The sequence below is a fragment of the Haliotis asinina genome, chromosome 2, assembly GCF_037392515.1.
Source record: "Haliotis asinina isolate JCU_RB_2024 chromosome 2, JCU_Hal_asi_v2, whole genome shotgun sequence".
NCBI lineage: Eukaryota > Metazoa > Mollusca > Gastropoda > Lepetellida > Haliotidae > Haliotis > Haliotis asinina.
Window position 1 is genome coordinate 55,801,103 of NC_090281.1, and position 21,978 is coordinate 55,823,080.

The 21,978-nt window shown below is 42.4% G+C and overlaps 2 protein-coding genes across 2 annotated transcripts in view; both read right to left on the reverse strand.

Annotated features, from left to right (window-relative positions):
- Positions 1-21,978, reverse strand: part of LOC137271892 (fibrillin-1-like) — a 79,865-nt gene that overhangs the window by 36,240 nt on the left and 21,647 nt on the right. The window lies entirely within an intron of this gene.
- On the reverse strand, positions 1,545-21,932 carry LOC137273948 (zinc finger protein 271-like). Its single transcript, XM_067806869.1, has 2 exons — positions 21,719-21,932; positions 1,545-6,349 (listed from the first exon to the last, which is right to left on the reverse strand). The coding sequence occupies exon 2, from the start codon at positions 6,296-6,298 to the stop codon at positions 3,866-3,868; it is 2,433 nt and encodes an 810-aa protein (XP_067662970.1). The 5' UTR covers positions 6,299-6,349; positions 21,719-21,932; the 3' UTR covers positions 1,545-3,865.

The following is a 21,978-nucleotide window of genomic DNA, read 5'->3' on the forward strand; positions in this document are numbered from 1 at the left end:
TTAACCTGAGCGATAAATATCACCAGTCTGTCTGTCATACAGACCCTGAAACAAATATGTCCATGAAAGCCCATGCAAGTCTAGAATATGTGGCAAGTCGGGGTTTCTGAAAATGAACAAAGTCTCCGTCTCATTATGGTTTGTGGTGATTTTTATAAACATTTGGCCAAATACGTTCATTTCAGAGACTGGGCGTTAGTCTCTAAGTGGGCCAGAACAGAGTTTCGACAAGTTCAATGGGTATTCGTATGGTTACAGAGAATAAAAAGTTCACGGGAAAATACTCACGCTGTCTAATGAATTTCCTGTTTCAATATGGACAATTTGTTTCAATCATTGTCAAGTGTGTGGTTATTTGGCAACAAATTATTTAAAATTATCAAAAGATTTTGAAAAATATATATGGCTCATGGGACATTTAGTGAAATTTAAGGATGTGACATTATTCAAACTGGATTATCTTAATAGGATAAACAGTTTTAAATCTGGTCTGTCTTGAAACTCTCGAAAACAGTTCATCAAAAAATATGTTCACTAATATCATTATCGGTCTTTTTTTTGGACCATCCTACTCGCTCCAATTCAAGAGCGTCCAAATAAATGGGTGGGTGAATTTACTTTTAGGCCGCTTTAAGCAGCATTCCAGCAATGTCGCAGCGTGGAACACCAGAAATGGGCTTCACTCATAGCACCCGTGTGGGAAATCGAACCCCTGTCTTCGGCGTAACGAGCGAACGCTTAAACCACCCGGCTACCCCACCGTCCATCCGGATAAATGAAATCGTAAGTTGTAAGTGACTAGCACTTAGTATATTAGGTCACATGGACATTGTGTGGATTTCGGGTTAAAACTGTAGCGTTTGTTGCAACATGCGACTTAATAGATTCAGTGCTTGGAAACCTGGTTAACAGCACGTCAACGTTCTCCGAAGGCGAGGGCCTTTGCTCGGAATATTAATCACTGGTTTAGTTGGTTTTAGCTGGATCATTCACATGCAGCTGTCATCTACCTGGAATACTGTTGAAGTGGCCCCAAACACCAAACAATACACACAGTGAAAGTGAGTGACAGAGAGTAGCAAAGCCTCTAAGTAATTAATATAATAATAATTGATAATTAACACGTAATTAAAAGATAGTAACTCAAACCATTGCAAAACAATATGTACCATGCGTTACTAGACGGCAATAGTCGACAACGATTGCCTCCCAAAATATCCTACGTTAATTAAAGGTAATACAGCTTTGAGTGATTGCAATTTTTTATTGTTTTCTTTATGTAGAAATGTTTACCAATAATGACTACCAATTACACTTCAAAACTGTGGCTGAAAAGCGGCGTAAAACTAAACTCACTCACTCACTCCCTCACTCAAAATTGTGGAATATTTGAAGAGTTGTGGAATAATGAATTGTCTCTGTGCAACCCACCAACAAACACGGGTTTGGTGATCAACTTGAAACAGTTTGGAAGAAGCCCATGTTAAAGGTTTGGGGCAGCCAGATAACGCAACTCGAGATGAATTAATACAAGAACAAACAAGTTTTCATTTTTAATCGTGAATATTAAAAACACAAAATGGTGCAGTGGCGTCTTTTTTTCAATCACATTGCCCCATAAGAAACTAAAAAATGGGCAATGCTCTGTGGACGATGATCATATATCAACAATAACCGTACTTTTCCAAATATACGACCACACGACGGTAAATATACCGCGTGCCCAATACAACCCACCTCCTTCCCGAAACGGTATCTCAAGACCTAAAGATACGGTCAATAACATTAACCTACATGTTCCCGAAATATTTCCTCGGCATTCCAGAATACTATTTTCTACTCAGATTTCGTTTTTTCCTCCGACTCCGACATTTATCTTTTCACATATAACCGTACATCCTGGCACCTTTCATAACGAAATCAACAAGAAAACCACAACATGTTAAAATAACTTACCGGTGAATGAGCAGAAAATATATTAACAAGGACAGTAGAATATCACGGACGCAGTATTTCGAGAATTATCATAAGTATATTCGATATCGGGTACAAGAGAAAACATATTGTAGCTAAACTTGACTTGACTCAGTCAGCTGTAACGTCAGCGTTGAAAGGGTATCTCGAATATCAAGGCGTAAATTTTAACATGAGTCACTCTTGACGTAACAGTTTTGTTGTCTGTAAATAACAATCTGTAACAGGCACTTGTTTCACTGAACTAGAAATTATGTCAGTTAGTTCTATAAAAATATCTTTTAAAAATCTCGGTTGCGGTTTCTATAGTAATACTATGTGCTGCATACCTTAAGGAGATAAATACACGATAAGGGTCGGATAACTCTGTTATGTTCATCAATTAAGCAAGCAAAATTTTCCAGTTTGTGTTCTAGGAAAGTATCAATTTCGGTACTAATTAATGACCTGGTCTCGGCTGATTGGTAAAGTATCTAAACTTGGCATCATCATAATTCAATTTGGAACACTTTGTCAGTGATGACCTTCGTAAATCACCATGTTTATACCCATGTCTGTATTCACAGTATGTGGGACGCCCATGTCTAGCACGGGGATCTGGGGCACGAGGACGAGATTTCGAGAAATTAACAAAGATCAACTGTATGATCCTTCTAGCAACAAAACCCCCCATATTAAACTAAATTCAAATTAAGTAGGATGAAAATTAAAAACGTACATTTAAGCAACATCACGTTTAAACTCATTATCATCGATCCGATCGACCTAAAACTGACAATAATTGAAATTGGAATCAGTTGCTTGCAACACCATGTTTAAACTTTACCTATTTCTTAAAAACAACACGTTCGAGTACAGGCATTTTTTATTGATTTAGGGGCGACCTCAGTTCAGCACTGATCCACGTGTTCCGGCCGTTAAAGAGTAAACAGTCAACTTATACACACGCAGTTGCACTTATGAAAACCAGACTGGACCAACCACAGATACAAGATCACAATGCAGCGATGAATAATTAACACAATACTCAACTAATACTGGCATGATCATCACCGCACCTTGTAGTATATAAAACCTCAAAATACAGACATATCTATTTTGAGCAATTAGCACCAACACAAATGCACATGGAAGCTTGGACGTTATGACAGAAGTCACGTTAACGTTTATCAGTGACGATGCCATATAGATTACAGGGGCCCGTTTCACAAAACGCTCGTAGCCTAAGATCTCGTAAGTTTTCTCGTAGCCATTGTACCTCCTATACTGTAACATAGGAGCTGTGGATGCTACGAGAAAAGTTACGAGATCTTAGGCTTACGAGAGTTTCGTGAAACGGGCCCCAGGCCTATATCAAAAGCAGACCGGATAATGTGGCGGCGAGGTTCGAACAGTTACATCGCAGTCACGGTTTGTGTCTGCCAGTGTGTTTCTCTTGGGAAAACCGTCCCTCGTCGACACAAACTTACGTCAGTGACCCAATAATTCCTTCCAATATAGTAATAGAAAACTTCGTGCCTCTTTAAACACATTCATTATCACTTGTGAAAATGACCATCTTACCGGATGAATTCAAGGACTGTTTAGATATTATTAATGTCAAATATTGATCACGTGACTAACAATGACAATACCTCTTTCAAAGTACCACCAGATAGGGATCCTTGTTGAACTGTGCGATCGGCTAACCAGGGATATATGTTGCAATATGTTGACTTATCGTCAAAGGTAAAAGCAAACCAATGTTCACTTGTTACGTATATGGAACAATAAACGTAATTATTTGGAACACTTCCTGACCACTTTCAGCCCCTGAGCCTTATTAAACAACCATACCCTTTGCTCAACCATAGCTTATAACGGACACCCGTGAATTTAGTTTCTCTTCATATCAATGACAGTAGTGCTTCATGTGTCTCTCCAGGTCCTTAGCCCATGCAAATGTCATCCCACAAGCGTTGCATCGAAAAGGCTTGACGCCAGAATGTCGAGTTGTGCGGTGATACTTCAAGTCGTCTCCCCTGAAAAATGTCTGATCACAGAGGTCGCACTTGTACGGCCTTTCTCCGGTGTGGTAGCGGACGTGACGCTCTCTGTTAGGTTTAGCCGTGAACACTTTACCGCAATATTCACACACAAATCGTCTGTGTAGGTTGCTACTGTGAAATTCAAAGTTAGTGAAGTCGACAAAGTTCTCCTTGCAGACTTGACATTGGAAAGCAGACTGGGATCGAAAGAGCACTTCAGGGGTGACAACTCTTTCAAACCCTGGCGACCGGATGTGGATTCGTTCCAAAACAATTTCCTTTACTCCTGAACCAGATGGCTGTTCACCGTCGAATGATGAATTTGCGACAGAGTCATTTCCAGGGGATCCTGGGTAGTCATTATTCGAGGGCATGAAGTCGTCTTGGAGAGCTCGCAATTCCTCATCATGGTCTGGGATCTCTCTTTTAACAGATACGGGTTCACCATTTAATAACATAGATTCAGACTTAGGCATGTCTCTTGGGCCCACGAACAAATTCGGCCTGGTTTCTGAGGAAGATTTCCTTTCAAAGGCCGACAAATGAGGCAGTTTGGTTTTCGACAGATCGACCATGGGGATGTTGTCCGTGACTGAGGGAACATGTTTGTCTGAAACACTAGTTTCAGCTCTAGATTCCACCGAATCAGGTGTCATCTTCATAGCAGCAACATCATTGGGAAAATCAATGTCTTCTTTGCGAAGTTCAATCATTGCTGGTCCATCTGACTCTGGCTGACGTTCTGAGTCCCTACTGAGTCTCTGGGACTCATGAGCCTCGTAGATATGTCCATGAAGACTGTCCTCCGAGGCGAAGCCTATTTGACACTCCGTACACCAATACTGACTAGAGGATGTGCTGTTGCTTTCAGGCTCCTGATCATGGCTTTTACTTCGAGGTGCTGTGGCAAGGTTCACAGGTTCCGTGTGAGTAGCGACGTGAGCTTTCAAGTCCGACGGATAACGGAACTGCTTGGAACAGAAATGACACGAATGGGGTCTACTTTGAGCATGGGAGTACTCATGCCTCACAAAATGTTCGTAGGTATTGAGCTCAGTGTTACAGAAGCAACAGCGGTAACTCGTGAAGGACTCATCAGTTTTGTGTTTCTTCAGATGTGAGCTGTAGTCAAAAGGATCCGTGAACTGTTGGTTGCAAGGCTTGCATGCGTACGACTTTGTAGAATGGGTGAGGGTGTGCTTCATAAGGTCCAACGAGTTGATACCAATAAAGGAGCAACCGTCGCACTGGAAGTTCTGAAATTCGGGATGTGCTTTTTTATGACTGGAGAACAACACTGTGTCGTTAAAACCTTCCCCACACTGTGGGCAAACGTGGAGGAGCCTGGTGTGGTGTTCCTTGGCCATGTGGTTCCTCACGCACGACCTGTCTGTGTATCCTTTTCCACAGAGTCCGCACCGGAATGGTTTGTTGTAGGAATGTCGAAGCACGTGGGCCTTCAGGTCATCCTTTCTCGTAAATCCCTGCCCACACATCGTACACTTGTACGGACGTACGCCGGTGTGGAGCCGAAAGTGACGTTTTAGGTTATTCCTTGCCGTGAATCCTTTGAAGCAGATCTTACAGGTGAAGAGAGAATGTTCTCTGAGGTTGTGGCTGTCGAAAGATGAGGCATCAGGGACTATGGTGAAACAGCGCTTACACAAAAGTCCTTGAGGGTGGGTCATAGCCGAACTGTGAGCATGGATATTTGCTGGGATGAGACTGGTGTTAGGAGCTGAGGATGCACTCAGCTTGGAGTCTCGTTCTGCGCTGTCGCTCCTTTCTTCGTCATCGGGTTTTTCAATGTCCTCTGTTCCATCGTCTTTCCCTCCACCGAGGCTGTTCGATAGGCGAGCAGTACCTTCACTTGATTTTTGGCTCTCCTCTGGGGAAGGGGCTGAGGAAGGTCGTGATCCAGACTGAAGACCTGCAGCAGCGTCTGGGGTTGCTGACGTCTGCCCCGACTCTTCCACAGACAGGTCCGACATATTCAGACCGTCAGAAGATTCAGCAGGACTATTCACGACAAGGCCATCATGAAACAAATCTCGTCTGCTCTTCTTTGACGGCGGGATTTCCAGTCCCAGGGTTGAATCTCCATAAGAAAAGGAACGTAGGCTTTTCTGTACGTACTCGTGTATTTTCACTACCATTGGCTGGGCATTATCCTCCACCGTGATGCATATCAATCCGTCTATTTCTAACTTGGCCTGGAATGAGATTGTCTCGCGGCACAGCGTTAGCACTGACTGTTTCAGGAGCCTCATCAGGAGCTCCCTCTCTTGGGTAGACATCGTCAAGGCACTGAGGTAAGGGGGACAACTCTTGTAGCTACATAATGGAAGCTGAAACGGGAAATAAAAAATATATTAGGTAATGAATCGCTTGATCGGTAAGAAAAATATGCAAATTCGTTTTAACAGACAACATAGATCTATTCACAGTCACATCTCATTTGTTATGACAGCGAAGCTTCATGCGAAAGCTTATATATTTAGTTCCATGCAGTTAATGTGTAGGGCACAGAGCTTGAAATGGTCTAATTCCACGTTTCTAGAGTTGGGTGAATTGAGCAAGGAGGTAATTTCAGTATTGTGGCAATATTTGCATGTAACACCGCTTGGTACATCTTTGGCCATGACGTCTTTGTCGCCACAATTTGTTTTGTCCCCATGGCATACGAGGAAACAACTGTGGTCATGTGTCCTAATATCAGTTCGCCACGATAACGTTTCTAGATTTGTTAGCATCATAGCCTTGCCTGTTGGTTTACATCCAGGACCTGTATCACCTTCTCTCTTACATGAAGTAGACCGTCGTCGTGGAACAATACGTCACTTGTCAATTCTACACCGGAATCTCGATAACGCATAATTTCGTACTTTCCTGCTGTATTTTGCAGACAACGATCGGTTACTGAGTGTCTGGCAAGTGAGTGAGTGAGGGAGGGAGGGAGCGAGTGAGGGAGTGAGGGAGCGAGCGAGCGAGCGAGCGGTGGATTGGTGTGTGGGTGGATCGGTCAGAGTGATTCATTCATTTAGTCAGTCAGCCAGTCAGTCAGTGACAGACATGAAAGTGAGTGAGTGAGCGTGTTCATTCACGCCACAATGACCTATAATTACATGACATCACTGCCTTGGTACATGGTCGATTCTCGGTATTGAATCAAGCGGTTGACATCGTGAAGAACCATGCCGAAGGCCACAGTGGTATAAAATCAGTACAAATCTCCTCTTTTACAAGACACCGACATATATGGTGCTCTATTGTCCAAAACTTAGAAAATAGAGATGCCACCAAAGGCTTGCACCATGTAGAACCAACTATATGAAAATCATCCAAACTTCACATCCACTATGGTCTACCAGTGCAGACTGTCGGATATCCGTTATATAACCTGCTGTGACTCCGCGAATGAACGACCTACGAGGAAGCTGTCAAAAGCGGTATCTGTCCAATCCGGCATATTTTCAACACTGGCATAAAATCTAAGCCCCATTCATGACTTGCACATTTATCATCAGTACTACAATCCGGCATATTGTCTAAAGAGGATTATATCTTCAGTCCCGGTGAGTACCGGTTTAGACAGCTTCCACTGCAGTTACTTTCCGAAGGCGTGATTTCCTATTACACACAACAAAGCTGAGCGGACGGATTGGACTTGTACACTTAATGACTAGTTTGACAGATTCACATTTTGTTGACTAAATTTTACAGAAACCAATGTTTGACCAACGTGCAATTAACCGATCCAGCGAATCCCAACCTTACAGTGTGATACTACCCGATGACTGTCAGCTCGACTGATTATTTGACTGACCAGATGACTGGCAACGAAGATGGCTCAGAACGAAGCAGGTGATAAATACATACCTTGTCTGTAATATGTCGGTTGTCTATCATAGTACCCTGTACATAAATGCTTTAACCATCGTCGGTAATTTTTCCATCGTATCCTGTGTATGACTGTGTGATACGGGACACTGCCTCAGGACCGACAGTTACTAGTCTATGCACACTTGCCCGACTACTTTCTTTACGTTCATCCGGGTTTGACGCCACACGCGGAAACTCTCTCGGACTATGTATAGGACGTGAATCACCGAAATTTCCCGTACGTAATTCAAAAAAGTTCCATACTTCACCGTTGCATGACATGGCAAATAAGAACGCTGTGAAATGAATTTAAGAACGTTTTGCTGAGAAAATGAATATTCCGACGAAATCGAAAGAAGCTACAGCCAAACGATAATGTTGTATCGAAATCCGGTCATCGTTATATCTTCCAGACAGTAACATCCTCCCGGCTCGCCTACTTACTCACTGGTAATCACCAAGTCCCTTGAAGACTCGTCAGCCACCTCTTCCACTCGTCAGCACACTGGCTAACTCACTCACAAGTCAACTCGATAAACTTCCAATGTTACTTGTCAACTCACTAAATAACTGACGAGTCAAACCACTCGCTGACAAACGTGTTCATCAAGTAACTTAACGAAATAGCCAAGCGATTGATAAACCAACTTACTGGTCAACTTACTGGTCAGCTTACAGGTTCATCTATCTCTAACTCTATCAAGTCGTCAACTCGAGTTTGATCCCCGTTGAGCTGAGAAGGCACAACTCAACTTATCTAGGTTATAACGCAGCGCCTTGAACATGCAGGAATGAATAGAATCGAATGTATGACAAATACGCATTCATGTCGTCAACTAAATCACTAATCCAAACACTCAGTCTTTCAGCTTTCAATTCGCCCACTATTTAATTGGTCAGTTGAACCACTGGTCAATTCAACAACTGATCAGCTCAACCACTGGTCAATTCAATCACTGGGCAGTTCAACCAACAGCCCATTCAACCACGACCCGTGAAGCAACCCATTCTTGCCATCAAAGGCGACAAACGGGGTCGGGTGGTCAGGCTCTTTAACTTGGTTGACCCATGTCATCGGTTCCCAATTGCGCAGATCTTTGCTCATGCTGTTGATCACTAGACCGTCTGGGCCAGACTCGTCTATTAACAGACCGCCATACAGCTGGATTTTTGTTGAGTGCGGCATTCAACTTAACCCACCAATTCACTCACTCCACTCAACCGCAGTTATCTCAACCACCGGTCAATTCAATCGTTGGTCACCTCAGCCACTGGTCAACTCGACTACTGTTCAATTCAATCACTGGACGAAAAAAAACGGTGGTATATTGAACAACTGGACAGCTCAACCACTGATCAGCTCAATCACTGGACAATACAACCAATGGTATATTCAACAACTGGTAAACTCAACCACTGGACAGCTCAACCACATATCATCTCAATCACTTTTCAGTTCCCTCGCTCTCGTCTCATACCCATTCACCATCCCTGACCATTTAGCTCCCTCCACCCACTGTCCAAAATCTCTTTGACAACATTTGCTCACATGTGGACACGATGTGAACTTAAATTCACAGGCTCGCCCAAGAGGTACTCACTTCAGATGAGAACTGTACTGCAGATATATCATATCGATTGTAGTTCTGACAATTCAGTAATTCTCGCTCGTCCGAGTTGACGTTGACGCGGAAAATTAACACATGATAAACTTCCACTCCCGTTACTCCCATAATCATAGAAGTACAATACAATACCATGCCACTATATTTAAGCTGACGAAACTAGGGCAGCAGTCGGTGTAGTATTTGATAGCATGGCCGTGTTGCATGCGGAAGGATATTTGAATCATACAGTTCGGTTACATTTTCCTGTGAGGCGAGTTTTCCTGCCCAAAGTGATTACCGACCATGTAGTGACCGAGCAGGCGACGCAACCAGGAACACCCCAAGACACCTATGGTTGATGACACGTCCATATTTTCTGTATTTAATGAGACCCGTGAAGATCCGGGATAGAATGGGTCTTCTGCAACCCATGCTTGCCACAAAATAAAAAAGGTGACTAACGGTATCGGGTGGTCAGTCTCGCTGAGTGTTTGTGTGAGTAGACTGGAAACTGGTTGAGTGTACGGGTGACTGTATAATTGTGCGAATGATTGTATAATTGTGAGGTGATTATCAGTGTGAGGGCGATTGCATGAATGCGGGTGATTGGATGGTTGTGTGGGTTATTGCATAATTGTGAGGGTGACTGGATTATTGTGCAGTGAATGGATGAATGTGAGGGTTATTGTGTAATTGTGACGTGATTATCAGTGTGAGGGCGATCGTATGAAAGCGGGTGATTGGATGATTGGGAGGGTGATTTGATGAGTGTGCGGGTTAATGTATAATTGTGAGGGTGATTGGATTATTGTGCGATGAATGGATGAGTGTGCGGGTTATTGTATAATTGGGAGAGTGATTGGATTATTGTGCGGTGAATGGATGAGTGTGCGGGATTTGTATAATTGGATGGTATTTATCAGTGTGAGGGCGATTGAATGAAAGCGGGTGATTGGATGATTGTACGGGTTAATGTATAATTGTGAGGGTGATTGGATTATTGTGCGGTGAATGAATGAGTGTGCGGGTTATTGTATAATTGTGAGGGTGATTGGATTATTGTGCGATGAATGGATGAGTGTGCGGGTTATTGTATAATTGGGAGAGTGATTGGATTATTGTGCGATGAATGGATGAGTGTGCGGGTTATTGTATAATTGGGAGAGTGATTGGATTATTGTGCGGTGAATGGATGAGTGTGCGGGATTTGTATAATTGGATGGTATTTATCAGTGTGAGGGCGATTGAATGAAAGCGGGTGATTGGATGAGTGTACGGGTTATTGTATAATTGTGAGGGTGATTGGATTTTTGTGCGGTGAATGTATGAGTGTGACATAATGTAATGGATTCATTCCGGACAAGACTATCCAATGATCAGCAGTATGAACAACGGGACACAATATAACATCTGCCATCCAAGTCAACGAGCCTGACCATCTGATCACTTTCGTCGCCTCTTACAACAAGCATCACCAAGTCCAACCCTCAACTTCACTTGTATGAAATCAAATAAACTGGAAGACGACAAAGCTTCTCTTTTTACAACCCAGTTTCACAGTGAGATTAATTGAATTCGAGATTTGAACTCTGACCTTCGGCGTGCCGAGCAAACGTTTTAACCACCTGACATCCCTACTGCTCCACTTGAAATGAAACACACTGTAAGACCACGAAGCTTCTGTTTTCCGTTCTAGTTTCACTCGAGAAAAGGATAAGTATATAAAAAACATATTTGCTAAAAGAAAACCGCACTTATAATCACACAAGCCACCAACCATTATAAAACTAAGTTACCAGATATCGATTTTGTTGGGGTTTTTTTTTTGACCGCCAGTAATGTACCAAAGGATGCGCAGGCTCAAGTGTCGCAAATTACAAACGTTCTTTTTTAAACAGCATTTTTAACCGCTGATTATGTTATCCAATTTCAGTAAATGAAAAAAATTCGAAGTAGAACAAACAGGAATGGAATTAACCATTTAATATTTTTTTAACTATACCGAATTCCTTTCTTTCGTATTATATTTTGTTCAAAGACAATGTTTACGTGCACGACTTGAAACGACAAGAGTTTCCGAAAAGAGACCTGTTAACCAGATCACCAGAGAAACGTTCAGAGAAGATAATGAGGGTCGATGGGGTAGTATAATGGCTAAAGCGTTTGCTCGTCACGCTGAACACCCATGTTCGATTCCCTACATGGCTACAGAGAGTGAAGCCAATTTCTGGTGACGTGAATATTGCTGGAATACTGTGGCATAAAACTATACTCACTCATCCCAGGAGAGGATGGGTCAAACTGTAACATGTCTGTATAATATATTGCTGGTAGTGTGGCATAACGCCTCCACCTTATCACTCTTGTGCAGGATGCTGTGTCTTGGGCTAGTGAGTTGGGTTTGAACAGTATTATACTTCACTGGCGACCAGTTCGTATGGTCCAAAACACTTTCAGACCATAACAAGGCCTACAACTATTACATTACTGCTCTCCTCAACAAGCGGATAGTGTCTGATGTGATGTCGTTGCGCCTTATAATATATAAACTAAGTGAGTGTCGTAAATGGCGGCAATAAACCATATGGGAATGTGTGTATATTTTAGTCACATTTTATAGATTCCTATCAAAGTTGGGCGAGGCTCCCATACTTTATAACCGGGAGTGCATAACACTGAAGCATACAATATTATGTCCTTAAGTTGATTGCAACATGTCACCTGGTATTTATCATGTACGCGCACCGACGTAAAGATCCGGGTAAAATTTGAACTTCAGGGCCTAGATTTTCGAAACTCTCATAGCGACAAGAGAATCGTAAGCGTCATACATTAGCATTAACTTACGCTTAGTGCTAAGAGAGCTTTGAAAATCTCGGCCCAGGTACCCATGACAGTCGCTAGAGGAGACAGACGGGATCGTGTGGGCAGGCTCACTGATGTGGTTGATATATGTCATCGATTTTCATGATCACTGCACTGTTTGGTCCAGTCTCGATTATTTCTCGAATATTGCTGATAAACAACAACAAACAAAGCTTTACACATTACTTAGGCGTCGTCAGAAAACGTGGATTACCTTTCCTACACAAAGACACACCTGTACGAAATTGTCAGATGTTAGGATGTGAGTGATGTTTTTCCATACAGATTTAGCTACATTTTAGGTTTTGTCCAAAGAGCCTGTAAACCATAAAGTCTGGACGTGTAAACCCAATGGTCAATGGTATAAGCACCGCAGTGATGTCATGTCTGTATATGGGCGTGGGAGGAGTTTACTGAATTTAGTTTCACGTGTGTATGTGCTTCCCTGTATTCGGCGTCGTGGAAGGCAGGTCAACTCTAGGCAGGAGGGTCGGAAACAAAATCGATTTCCTCGTCAGTGTCACAGTCCCCACTCTTCAGCGCGTATGTGGGTCAGGTCGAGTTGTTTAAATACAGTAGTTGAATCCCCGACACACCGTCTTATGGTTCATTCTGATTGTCAATGCTCACCAGTTAATCCCGAGAATTAATTAACACAGATTTCGAGAATAAATCATTCCCTCCATAAACGCAGAGACAGAACCTCCCAATTACGAGGAAATTTGGAAATATCGAAAACTGAAACATAACGGTTATTTTACATACGTCAGTATTACGCGAATACGTCAGAGCTAAAAGAGATTTATTTGCTTGCCACCCATCATTCTTCTGAATCCCAAATTCCATTTAAACTGATTCCGAATTAATGGCTCCTTTCACAAAGCAACCCTTACTAAGGTTAACGTTAACACTGCACTAAGGCTACCTGAGTCTAGAAGGCCTCATCCCTAAAACGTTAAGAATGTTTCTGGTTTCCACGCTATCAAATTTTCAGACAAACATTTTCAAATCAGACAACAATGTTTCTGGGGACTACATGTCATTCTGGTGTGTCCAACAGAAATATATAACACTGTTTTGTGATCAGCAACACTGTTGTGTGTAACACTCACTCACTCACTTGGAAGCAGCGTAACCTTGACATCCCTATATAATGAACCAAACTGTCAGTGAAGATATATATTTTGGGAAATACTGTAAAGAGAAGATGACCTCAGTTTTCTGTATAAAATTGTCACAAAAATATTCAAATGCGTAACGTTTGGTGTTCAATATAATTATACTGGGCGTCATTAACGACGGGTCAAGCTGCTAATAACACTATTTCTTAAAGTTTTTAAATTTTCGTTTGAAATATATACACCTGAATGTTTTATAAATTTTCTTAACAGTGTTGAAAAACATATCAGACAGTTGAAATGTTATTGATATGTGTTTTAATGTCCGAAATATCCGTTACAAATGGCATACTTTTATTCACGCTGTCAATATTGAAATCCATCTGCCGCTTAATATCAATGATTTACACGTGCAAGTCGATCTATCCATGGAAAGTGGAGGACAATACACATGCATCGATGCATTTTCATTGTCGTTCACTCTTCAATTACCTGTTTAATATCGCTTCTGAAAATGAGTCGTTTTTGAGACTTGCTGAAGATGTCATGCCACAGGCATTGGAATCTGGTCAAACTCAGCAGCAGGTTGCTGTTCGCTTTAATAAGAGTCAGAGTGGTATTGGTAGAATATGGACGTTGACCAGGTCGCCCCAGACCGACCTGACAGGAACATGATCAACACTGCGTTCAGTAATAGATTCTTTAACGCAGCAGATCCTTAGACAGACCAGTTCAATGTTAACAATGTAAGGATATCCAAGAGCACTGTTCGTTGACGTTTAAGGGCAACAGGGCTGTAGGCGACTTGCAGTTCGTCCACCACTGACGCCATGTCCATCATGGAGATGGAGTAGACATCATGGCCGCTGGAACCAACGTCAGTGGTCTCGTCTTCTCTTCACGGGTGAAAGAAGATTCAGTTTGTCCTTCCAAGATGATCGGAGGATTTATCGTCGCAATGGCGAGCGAATCACAGTTGCAACCGATTTGGCGGAGGTTCGGTCATGTTTTGAACAGGAATAACTCCTACTGGAAGTACTGCACGTGGTCGACGGTAATCTTAACTGACTACGTTACCGGGATGAGGTTCTGGTTGCTATAGAAGTAGCATTCCTGCAAGCTATGCATGGCTATTATGGTCGACCCTCTCAGTACTGTAAGAAGACAACACTGGGCCTCATAAAGTATAGAGTGCCCAGCATGCTCGCCAGACCTCAGCTCAACTGAGGTGGACACAATCGTCGGGTCAACACTTTTGGATCTCCCACGACTCCACAGAGCTCTAGCAGAGGAATGGAATGCGATTCCGCGAGCTTCTAACTTGATAAGGAGCATGGGAACAAGATTCACCGGTGTCTTAGACGCGCGAGATATCGAAAGACCGAGTACTTCATGTTTGTCCTTTTCATTTTGGGGTGTTGGTCTGTACAAGTGATGTCTGCCAGTGCTGTTTGAACTTTTTGTCTGCATGTCACGATGTGTCACGTTTGTCAACACAGCAAACGTTATGATGACACACTCATGTCTGAAAATGTTTCATTTACGTGTGCTTTCTACCACTTGACCCTTTATTAATGACGTCTAGTATATCTCCACCAATGTGTGCTAGCCTAACAGATATCCTGGTCCACAGTCATCAGTTCCTTCCTACACCTACCTGGACGTGACCACAGTCTTAACACTGTCCAGCATCAAGCAATCGTGTGAGTAGGAGAAAGCAATACTGCTCTATGGAAACCCGGTAACGCAATAATACGGGAGTATACGCCCGTGCATATATGGAAGCAGATCATCTTATAGTAGGTTTTCTGAATCATCGCACAACACAATTAGAAGTATATATCACGGGATATCAATGACTTCCTCGTTGGACACTTCCTTTTAGGCCGCCCGAAGACTTACACACGTCTCCAAGGCATTAATGAATCGTAATCATAATTTCGGTAATATATATAATATAAATCATGATGTAACAATAAAAGGGTGGCGTCCTAACTGTCCGTTTTTCTACAATGTAAAGGATGGTATCTCTTTGCATCCGTATATTTGTAAGTCAGTACAACCTTGGAGCAAGGGTAGCTCACCAGCATTCGTCCTTACACTTAGGTGCATTCATTTTCGTGTCGTGCAGCGAAACGTGAATGCACTGAAAACCCTCAGCTTCACAACTATTAAGATAGAAATCGATGTATATTCCGATGTATATTCCTGAAATGTTACTATCGCAGGAGGGGGCGATGGGGCAGCCTTGTGGCTATAGTCACGACGAAGGCTGGGTACAGTGTGTGAAACCCATTTCCGATATCCCCGCTTTGAAATTGCTGGAATACTGCTAAGAGCGGCGTAAACTTCATTGTTTCATCGAATAAACTTTGTTAGCGTCATTTTTCAATTTTTCGTATAAATGTTGTTATTCCAGGTGCGTACTACATGATGAAACTTGCAAAGTGATGACTAAACTTCCTGGTGTCTTCAAGAATTATTCAGTCAGTGAACAGTGTTTCCTAGAAATTATACACATTTTCCGGCCCTGACTACTTCGAAAATAAGTGCCTTTGACAAGATTTTCAAAACCTATAACAGTAGTTCCAAAATCTTTTGTGTTCTATTATAATAAAATATGATCGATCGCTTGGTCATTTGGTCACAGTGAGACCAATCTTGGGTTATTTCAATTACTCGGAAATTAAATGAATTTCAATTAATATGAAACGCGCACATACAACAGTCCAGAAACACGACAGACCGAAAGTTCATTGCCTGAGGGGGATAAGGCTTGGTGTCAATAAAACTTACGAAAACCTTTCACAGTATGACACAGACTATATACGATTTTGTTTAAGGATCCCTTTCAAAAAGTGCTGACTGAGGATATATGAAAAGGTGAGCGTATTCTGCTCTGAACTGGTCTCAAAAGAGGACTTTTTCCAGACAACACTTCGGTCGGTGATGCGACAAATTCGGAAATGCCCTCCACATGCATACCATGAAACCCTTTGAAATATTCACAAGGTCCTTGAACGCTCTATTCTCTACCCAATAACGTTTCGTGGAAGGCTGTAGGGAATCTTCACAGCAAAACCACGCTCGAAAGCTGGTCAAAACACCGATGCGGAAATCAAAGGCTGCTGCAAGAACACTGCTTGACATAAAGGCTGTCTATTGGAAAGCTGAAGTCACTGCTCTTAGCATAAAGCATTGTAAATGATATGTTTCAGCTGTTGTCATTCCGAATCGTTCCGCACACATCAAGATATTCAAAAATATGATACAGACAAGAAGGTTTCACGGGTCCTTTTCTTTTCGTATTCATGTGGGTAGATCGGTTGAACTGAACTGACCATCACTGAACGATATCAGCTGACGGTGTTGTCAGTGTGTATGGTCTAGCGGTCAGCTAGACTCTAGACTAGCACTCTCAGCTGGTAATACATGATTTTGCTACTGGTCCCTACAGTTCAGTATTATATAGTGACATAGGGCCACTGACCTCTTTACGCCGATTAAGCACTTGTCATCAATTAAATTATTGTCAGAATTGAGTGAGTGGATGAATATAGTTTTACGCCGCTTTCAACAATATTCCAGCAATAACAGGGCGGTGGACACAAGAAATAGGCTTCACACATTGTAACCAAGTGGGGACTCGAACTCGGGTCTTCGGCATGACGAAACAACACTTTAACCACCAGCCTACTCCCACCGTCCCCTGTCAGAACTGAATTCATGTGTCTGTAAATTGCTAGCTTTAATATATTAGTAGTATTACATGTTGATATAGTGAATGATGTCTTCCAGTTCATAACGCTGGTTATGCACACAATCACACTGCATATCCATGTTGGGAATCGAACCCGGGCTTGTAACCACTAACCTATTCTACCGTCCGCTAGGTGCCCATACAAACGTGTAAGCTCAGTTGGAGACAGGGTTGTTTATTGGTTTGACGACCAGAAGATCCGCCTGACCACTCGCACCAGTGTCCCAAACAGAATTGAATTTATAAAGAAGAAAAAAGTCTAAGTATACGTAGTCTCAGTACTATTCGTTACACTCCTACACTGAGTCCTACATACCCTAGTAGGAGGTCGCGTCAGGTAAACTTTGAGCGACCCATGACCGCCCAAATTTAACCAATCAGACAACAATTACTGTTTAGGATTTGACGGGACTTACAAAATTGCCCAGTCACTTACACTGATCCCTCAAAAATCGAAAATCCGCATAAAACATAGATATTTAACCTGCAGCATACATGTATATCCTTAGGGCCTTCAGATGATATGGTCATATCAGCAAGTTGACATGCTTGAATATTGACAAAAACGCAATTTTCAGCGACTGTTTACTGTTGAGTTGCAGCGTGTTCCATGTGCATCATCCATTCGTAACTACTCGTCTCTCTCCGTGACCTACAAGAGGACATCGGGCTTTCAGGAATGGCACGAGTAGTTACGAATGGTGCATCATCCAGAAGCGATCGTACGGAAAATAGCATTCGGAATCGTTCGGGTACAACCCTTTTCGAGGTATGTGCGAATGTCCACTATGTTCTGATTGGTCTTAATCTCAAAGGTTATCTGACGCGACCTCCTACTTGGGTTTGTTTGACTCAGTGAAAGAGTAAAACGAATAACACTCTAAGTTTACTTAGAAGAAAAACGTGAACTACATGTCCTGCGCCTATGGAAAACAAACAAGTTCTTCTCATTGAGTCTGACTGAACTTGAGGGGCGGCTGGGTAGTCCAGTGGTTAAAGCGTTCACTCGTCACTTCGAAGACCTGGGTTTGATTCCACCATGGGTACAGTCTATAAAGACTATACCTGATATTGCTGGGATATTGCTAAATGTGCCGTAAAACTATCTCCTTCCATAGAGCACTGACTGAACTTGAAAGTATTGACCCGTAATACACCCAGGTGTCGGATTACGAAGCAACATCGTGTCGGGTTACTAAAGTCATTAACTTACACGATTTCTATAACCAAGTTCCCCAGATCATTCTGTACGTTTCGATAACTGGTCACGGATGTCAAGATAATGTAATACTTATTCATCAGCAAATGTGAAAGGTCATATTTGAATGACAGTTGTATTTAGGAAATTGACAAGTGTTCCCTAACGACAGTGAGACGTGGGTTATTGCATGGATCACGACTTGGCGAATGGTGTTCCACATTTGACGTTCTTCGTACTTTTAGGGAGTTAGTTCAGTTTCAGCAATATGACGGCGGGAGACAACAGAAATGGGCTTCACTTGTACCCATGTGGGGAATCGAACCCGGGTCTTTGGCGTTACGAGCGAACGTTTCATCCATTAGGCTACCCCACCTCCCCCTTGAGACTTCAAGTTGTACACTCCGTCATCCAGACTTCTGAACAAAATTATATAAGTTTGGATATGTGAACAGTTATCTCCCCAAATCGCTCCTAAACTACGTAAAGTTGTTATCTCCTCTATACAATGCTATTTTTGTCTCGTGTAGCAGAGTGGCGTATAGTCATCTGACGTAGATTAACGCACCATAAAATGTTAGTACAATAATGACTGGATTCATTAATATTTTACGTTAATTACAAATAGAAATCCTCACTGACACTGTTTTAATCATGTGAATTACGTATGTACAAACAAACACTACACTCAAAGTAAGTGACTACATATTGATCAATACAGCGCTTGAGAAGTCGGAGTTAAACACTTTCAGTTCAGACAGACTTGGCGACCCGATAACAAATTACATGCTCATGCTATCAACCAGTGAGTCTCCGTGGCCCAGAGGGATTATGTATTGCCTGTCCTGATACAAGTACGTCTTAAAACAAGATTCACCCACCAATTTATATATTGTCCAACATGCTGCAATGAGTCACCACAGATTATGAACCCCAACCCTACCACGCTTGACTGAGAATTGGAACATTGCTTATATGCAGCGTAAAGATACACGCATTCCCTTCCCTGGATCCGTGAGAGTGTTTCAGATCCTAGTACTCCCAATGATAACGGAACGCTTAGTTAGATGTTGAAACAGGATTTCAAATGGCCAACAGTAATTCCAATGTTGTGACAATAAATTCGTTTGCAAAGTTTAGAAAATACAATGCCATATATTCATATCATAAGCACAGCGTGATAATATAACGTTTACTGATTTCGTATCTTTGACCGACATCAGACAGTGTGAAAGGTTATACTGAATTAATACTATGTCTTCGGTGTTTTGTGGATATAAAGTATTTTTGGTAGTGGTAGTACTGGTATACAGATATATATTCCATCTGTTTGATACGGTCTACAATTGGTCTTCAGCAACCCATATCTGTAGTAAGAGGCAACTGACTGAATGCATAGATCAATGCTCATGATGTTGATCACGGGATTGTGTGGTTCAGACTCGATTATTTACACACCGTCGCCATATACTGCGTAACTGCGGCCAACCAAGAAAGGGGAATTTAGATAGCAAAATCCTACGAAACCTGGTATTGCATGGGATTTATGTTTTACCTATTTTATGTGTCAGTGCTGAGGATATTTGTCACTGGAATATGCGATAGAAATACATAGCAGGGTGTAGATTTTCGTAGCTCTCTTAGCGCTAAGATAGTCGTAACTTAATGTTAATGTATGTCCCATACGACTTTCATAACGCTAAGAGAGCTTCGCAAATCTAGGCCCAGTATGCAAAACTGTCAACTAAAACGATTGCAGCAATACGCTTCACTCGCTCGCTCACTACATATTAACGTATCCTGAAAGGATCTCTCACTCACTAAATACTGAAATACTCTGAGAGGTTTTCACTAAATACTGATATGTCCTGAAAGGTCTTCACTCACTCACACATACATCACTTTGGACAACAACCGGACAATCCATGACACTATATATAGTTGCTGCGGAGCGTGTACGGGCCGACAATCAGCCCGACGCATTGTGGGAAGGAAGTGAGGCTGTACAGTCATATTTCAATGGTAATACATTTCCCATTTACGGGAAAAACGAGTGACATACGACTGGTGGTGATGAGCTCAATAATATATCAGGGGTACCAGCTTTATCAGGCGACACTAGACATACACGTCTGTTGCACATGTCACCGGACAGAAACTCGTCAGCTAAATAGCAGATTTAGGAGCGATATTCGACCACAAACAAGCCTCCCAACCAACCATCTCAGCTGCAACCCCATCACCCCATCTTCAGAATCATACGTCCGTTAGTAGTTCGGAAATAGTGACTGAGTGAGTATAGTTTTACGCCGCTTTTAGCGATATTCCAGCTGTATCACGGCATTGGCACCAGAGTTTCACACATTGTACCCATGTCGGGAATCGAAAGTGGCGAACATCATGTTGAGTGACCGCTTTGACCACTAGGCTACCACACCGCCCCATTAACGCCAGTTATAAAAAATAATATAATAAACAAATTTCACTATTATCGTCAAACAACATCACCGGAGATAGTTGTATAACCTAATTGCACAAAACAACCCATCTGGGAATTTTTAAATGTATTTTTGCAGGATGCTGTTACAGGAATTATGAAACATTTTTCAGAAAGTTTGCAATAAGGCCCAGCTGCACGCTTGGGCTGTCAACAACAGCTAGGGCTGTCAAAAACATCCCGTGCGTGTCGAGTTTATTGCAACATATCGATCAACAGGTATTTTCATATCCGTGTGTAAATGTTATGTACGACTATGCTAGATGACGGTAGTAATGTTCCACATTAATTTCCATCGGCATTTTGCTACATGTGTGTGTAAGTGCCTTGTGCAAGCCCACCCTTTCCTATAGCACACAAAATTGTCATGACCAGCGGAAATTCTAATCTACACGGCCCTGGAAATTGATGAGGTCACGTGACCCTGTGTTTCCTGCCCTCGCTTCAACCCGTGAGAGTTGTGTGTGCACGCGGTGAGCCCGAGGGTATCAACAAAGGTGAATCGTGCGGCGAAATGACACATGCATCGATATCCCAGAACAAAAGTGCAGCGAAAATATTATAGATTATCCAAACAACCCACAAGTACATAAAACATTAAAAGAAACACAATATAAACACAATGCGTAACAACGAGGGTTTGACAATTCCGATAAAACGCGGTCTCCTGTAGCGCTGTAAGACGCACGAGAGATCCACGGATCACAGCTTATCCGTAAACGTGGTGAGGCAGGGACGAATTCCTGAGCAAGTATGTTATGGGAAACACTATGGAGGGAGCGTTACTTACCGTCACTGTTTCGTCAGCTGCCTTCAGTCGAATGAGCCGTGGGTTCGCCTGCTAGATTTTATATCCGGGAAAAGCCTATTGAAAAGCGGGAAAGGAGGACCCGTCGACCTCTTGAATGCGACCGTTATTTCCGGACTCAACTGATAGCCGAACGGAACACTCTCATGTCTCGGGCTGTGGTATGCTTATCTAAAGCTCACAGGGACCCCAGTGTAGGCTTTTCGGAATTGCTCGGGCTATTCCGTGAGATTTCCAAACGA